The sequence below is a fragment of the Engraulis encrasicolus genome, chromosome 6 (genome assembly GCF_034702125.1).
Source record: "Engraulis encrasicolus isolate BLACKSEA-1 chromosome 6, IST_EnEncr_1.0, whole genome shotgun sequence".
Classification (NCBI taxonomy): Eukaryota; Metazoa; Chordata; class Actinopteri; order Clupeiformes; family Engraulidae; genus Engraulis; species Engraulis encrasicolus.
Window position 1 is genome coordinate 8,792,660 of NC_085862.1, and position 5,000 is coordinate 8,797,659.

Here is a 5,000-nt window from a genome sequence, read left to right on the forward strand (position 1 = left end):
CTTTCCTGCTCAGAGAATAATATTCAATATAATGTTGAGGGGCACTGGTCTAAGAACCCCCCCCCCCACACACACACACACGCACAAACACACACCAGCTCTTGATGTTATAATAATAATAATAATAATAATAATAATAATAATAACTAGAAATGCATTCTCACAGAAATGCTGGAAGCGGGCTTGCCTTTTGGGGGAGAGATGAAACAAAAGTACTATTGAGAAAACAAAGCTAAAAGAAATCTTGGAAAAACTCCATCCACCCAGTCAGAAGTTATGGGCCAAACAATTCAGCCATCTTGGATTCAGCCATCTTGAAAGTGTTGTAGCTCTGCGCTTTGGGGATATACTAAATGACATAGATGGTATTTTAAGTTGGCTAAGGAACACTGCATATGATATAATTTTGAAAATCAACATGGCTTCGAGCGGGATTAGAACTCACAACCTCCATATCTGTAATCCAACCCCTTTGCCATTGATATTAAATGACATACAATACATGATATTTGAAGTTGGCTAAGGAACACTGCATATGATATCATTTTGAAAATCATTTTGAAAATCAACATGGCTTCGACTGGGGTTCGAACCTCCAACCCCCATATCCCTAATTCAGCACATTTGCCATTCATAGTAAATGACATACATGGCATTTTAAGTTGGCCAAGGAACACTGCATATGATATACTTTTGAAAATCAACATGGCTTTGACTGGGATTCGAACCCCCAACCTCCATATCTGTAATCCAGCACATTTGCCATGCATACTAAATGACATACATGGCACTTTAAGTTGGCCAAGGAACACTGCATATGATGTAATTTTGAAAATCAACATGGCTTTGACTGGGTTTCGAACCCCCAACCTCAATATCTGTAATTCAGCACATTTGCCATCCATACTAAATGATATACATGTATGGCATTTTAAGTCGGCCAAGGAACGCTGCATATGATATAATTTAGAAAATCAACATTGCTTCGTGTGGGTTTCGAACCCTCAACCTCCATATCTCTAATGCAGCAGCATGCATTACCACTAAGCCAAGCAGCTAATTGTCATGCATAGTCCAGCAAGACTATATTACATTGCATTGCAGAGCTGAACAATGGACTTCTAGAATGCTTGCTCGCACCTGCTCGTTAAGAATGGAATCTTGAGACAGTGACAGTTGAAATGGAATCCTTCACTGGCTGCACCTGTTGTGATTGACTGAAAGACAGTTAGTATTGAGCCTTTAACAGGGGAGAAAATGAGAATGAGTTTTTTGTCTTTACAACATCGTTGTAAAAAAACTAAAAGGAGTTGGCACAGATCGGAGTCATGCTTGTGATCTCTCTAACAGTCTTTGAATGAAGTTTATAGGTTAAATTTTTCAGGCACAAATGGACCTCCGTGTGGGACATGCGCTGATCTCTTGAAAAATGCACTTTTCCAAAGACTGGGATTCTCCATAGAGCCAGGTCTGTTTTTTTACAAACCTGCCATTTAAAAAGTATTGGGAGTTGGGAGATGAAACTTTGACAATTTGGAGACATCCCATAGAGCATCCGCTAACAAACGCGTCAACTAAACTTCTAGGTGAAAGTGTTGATGTTTTATGACCGAAAAAGCCTCCTACACTCTAATCTCTAGAGTGGCGGAACTGTCGTTCATGAAGGTTCCACCATGTTTTTCAATGGGGACCCAGGCTTTCACAAAATCGCCAAAAACGGGAAAACGACAAGAGACACGAAAAAGCCTATTAATATACGCGATCTCCAAGCCGAGCCGGTCGTTTTAGTGTTTGAACGGTGTCTCTATCTCGAAAGGCCTAGGAGGATATCCATTTTCTATTTTTACTGCCCCTGCACAAGACCAATAATAAATGAAACAGGACTTAGAGATTACTATAAACGGGCCTTGCTCTGCAAGGGCCATGCTCTGCATGGTCCTTGCTCCGCAAGCCCGCTTAATAACAATAACTTTGCTTTATATAGCACCTCTCCTGTAACCCAAGGTTGCGTCACAAAAGCTGAAGAAAAGGACCCCAGGAAGAATAGCTGTGGCATTGCCGTAGCTAATGGGGATCCAACAAATAAACAAATAAACAAAAGCTCTCCCTATATCATCCGAGTTCCAACTTCCTCCCCCATCTCTCAGGTTGCTTCTCCTCTGCTATGCTTCTAAACTCACTCTCTCATCTCTCGCTGCTCTTCCTCTATCCTCTCAGTTCTATCTTCCTTATGTTTTGCTGTTCTCCTGTCTCTTATGAGTTCTATGAGTTCTAACTCCCTCTATCTGTCAGTGCTCTCCCTATATCCTCTTGGTTCTAATCCCCTCTCCTATCTCTCTGTCTTCTCCCTATGTCCTCTGGGTTCTAACCTCCCTGTCCTCTCTCTCTGTGTTCTCCCTATTGTTGTAGTTTGGTTTTTAGATGTTAAGTTCTTTACACACTATTCTATGTGTTCTAATCCCCTCTCCTATCTCCCTATATCTCCCTATATCCTCTTGGTTCTAAGCCCCTCCCCCATCTCTCTGTGTTCTGCCTATTGTTTTAGTTTGTGATTTAGATATTAACTCCTCTACACTATATTCTAAGGGTTTCTAATGCCTATATCACCTATATGCTATGGGTTCTAACTAGAGATGCACCGGATCCTGATTTTTAGGATCCTGCCGTATACCGGATCCACTGCTTAAGATCCTGCCGGATCCGGAACCGGATACCGGATCCTACGAAAGGGTTGAAACACATAGCCTACTCAAACACGTGGGCCCTTTTTATCACGTTGGCTCAAACTATTTTGACTTAAAAGCCTCGGCTACCGGATCCTGGATCCTGGAACCGGATCCGGATAGTCTGAAAAACTCCTATTATCCTGCCGGATCCGGAACCGGATCTTGGATCCTGTACATCTCTAGTTCTAACCCCTCTATCCCCTATATCCTCTGCTATGGGTTCTAACCCCGCTCGTCTTGCTCTCTGTTTTCGCTATATCCTCTGGGTTATAACCCTCCCCGTATCTCTCTCTGTCTGTTCTCTCTATAACCTCTGCTATGGGTTCTAATCCCCCTCTCCTATCTCCCAGTGTTCTCCCTATTGTTTTAGCTTGGGTTTTAGATATTAACGTCTTTACACTGTACTCTGAGTTTTAACCCCTATATCCTCTGGGTTCTAACCCCCTCTCTTGTCTCGCTCTGTCTTCTCCCTATATCCTCTGGGTTCTAACCCCCCTATCCCCTATTTTGTATCCTCTTGGTTCTAACCCCCATATCCCCTATTTTATATTCTCTGAGCTAACCCCCATATCCCCTATTTTATATTCTCTGGGTTCTAACCCCTATGTCCCCCATTCTATATTCTCTGGGTTCTAACCCCTATATCTCCTATTTTATATCCTCTGGGTTCTAACCCCTATGTCCCCCATTCTATATTCTCTGGGTTCTAACCCCTATGTCGCCCATTTTATATTCTCTGGGTTCTAACCCCTATGTCCCCTATTTTGTATCCTCTGGGTTCTAACCCCCATATCCCCTATTTTGTATCCTCTGGGTTCCGCAGCTGCACCACCCGTCCCATGGGTTCCGCTTCGGCACGGTGCGTGAGAGCAGTGCGGAGGACTACATGAAGAAGAGCTTCCCCGAGATGCACGAGTACATGCGGCGCTTCAACGAGCCCACCACGCCAGACGGGGTCGCCACTCTCAAGTAAGAGCAACAACACGCCCCTAACCCACACTTTCTAACATAGAGGTAGAACATTAGACTAGAGGTGACCCCGCCCCCTTTTTGACGGCAATCTGTGGCGGCCATTATTTGTAGGTAGGCCTGATGAATGGAAATTAATGGACAAGGAGGCTCACCTCTGCCAAAAAATGGCTTAATAATGTGACAATGTCCGTCAACACACTCTACAAGGATAATAGTTGAAGTGTGTTGCTAAATATGTACATTATGTACATAATGTAATTCGATTTTTGTAATGAAATGTATTTTATCGACTCATATGATTTAAGTAGATATTTAGCCTGACATCTGGTCTTTGATTAATGTGTTACTTCATATTCACACAGTTTTAGTAAATTTTCAATGCATGTTCTCCATTGACTTGCATTGACTGAAGGTGCCTACACTACCTACAGACAATGGGAGGCGCCATGTGCCATTTCCCAGTGCTGTCGTGAATTGCTGTGTCACCTCTAGTCTAATGTTCTACCTCTATGCTTTCTAATCACACATCCAGACAGCATTATTGATGCATACTCCACCACACCAGCCATGCCAAGTATGTAAGAACAACTTTGGTGATGCTTGATGCAAGTGAATTGAGCCAAAATGGCACTCCTGTGGCATGCAAACTATTACAATGAAAACGTATTGGTATGTTTGTTTGCCCTTTGTCTTTTTTTTGTGCTATTTTTGTTTGTTTGTTTGTTTTGTTTGTGTGTGTGTGTGTGTGTGTGTGTGTGTGTGTGTGTGTGTGTGTGTGTGTGTGTGTGTGTGTGTGTGTGTGTGTGTGTGTGTGTGTGTGTGTGTGTGTGTGTGTGTGTGTGTGTGTGTGTGTGTGTGTTTTGCTCCTTGTTTGCTGTCTTTGTTTTGGTGTGTTGGTTGTTTAAAAATGTTTACAAAAATCGATAAAAAAAGAAAGAAAAGAAAACATATTGGTATATACAGACAAGCGAACATAAGTTAAGCAGCATGGTAAAACAAGTTTTGAGAAGTTTATTGTTATCTGATTCAAATCTGGAGCACGACAAGCATTGGCTTGCTTGAGTGGCAACTCCACTGACCTGCACACATGCCTCTGTCCATGGTGCTGAATCTAAAGCTCAGCAATCACAGCACATGGAAGCGAAGTGAAAGTATCTTGAACTTGAACTTGAGCCCAACTCGGAAACTCCAACTGCCATTGTCATTGTGACACAGCACTCCACAGCACACAAGTACACACCACACACAACAAAATTGGATTCATGCCTCACCCGTGGAAGGGGGCAACCCCCAATGGTGCCT

The 5,000-nt window shown here is 42.8% G+C and overlaps 1 protein-coding gene across 1 annotated transcript in view; it reads left to right on the forward strand.

Annotated features, from left to right (window-relative positions):
* Positions 1-5,000, forward strand: part of grin3bb (glutamate receptor, ionotropic, N-methyl-D-aspartate 3Bb) — a 316,957-nt gene that overhangs the window by 233,484 nt on the left and 78,473 nt on the right. Inside the window, exon 6 of the mRNA XM_063200371.1 lies at positions 3,550-3,695. Within this exon, the coding sequence (XP_063056441.1) occupies positions 3,550-3,695 (146 nt within the window). The remainder of the gene's footprint in view (positions 1-3,549; positions 3,696-5,000) is intronic.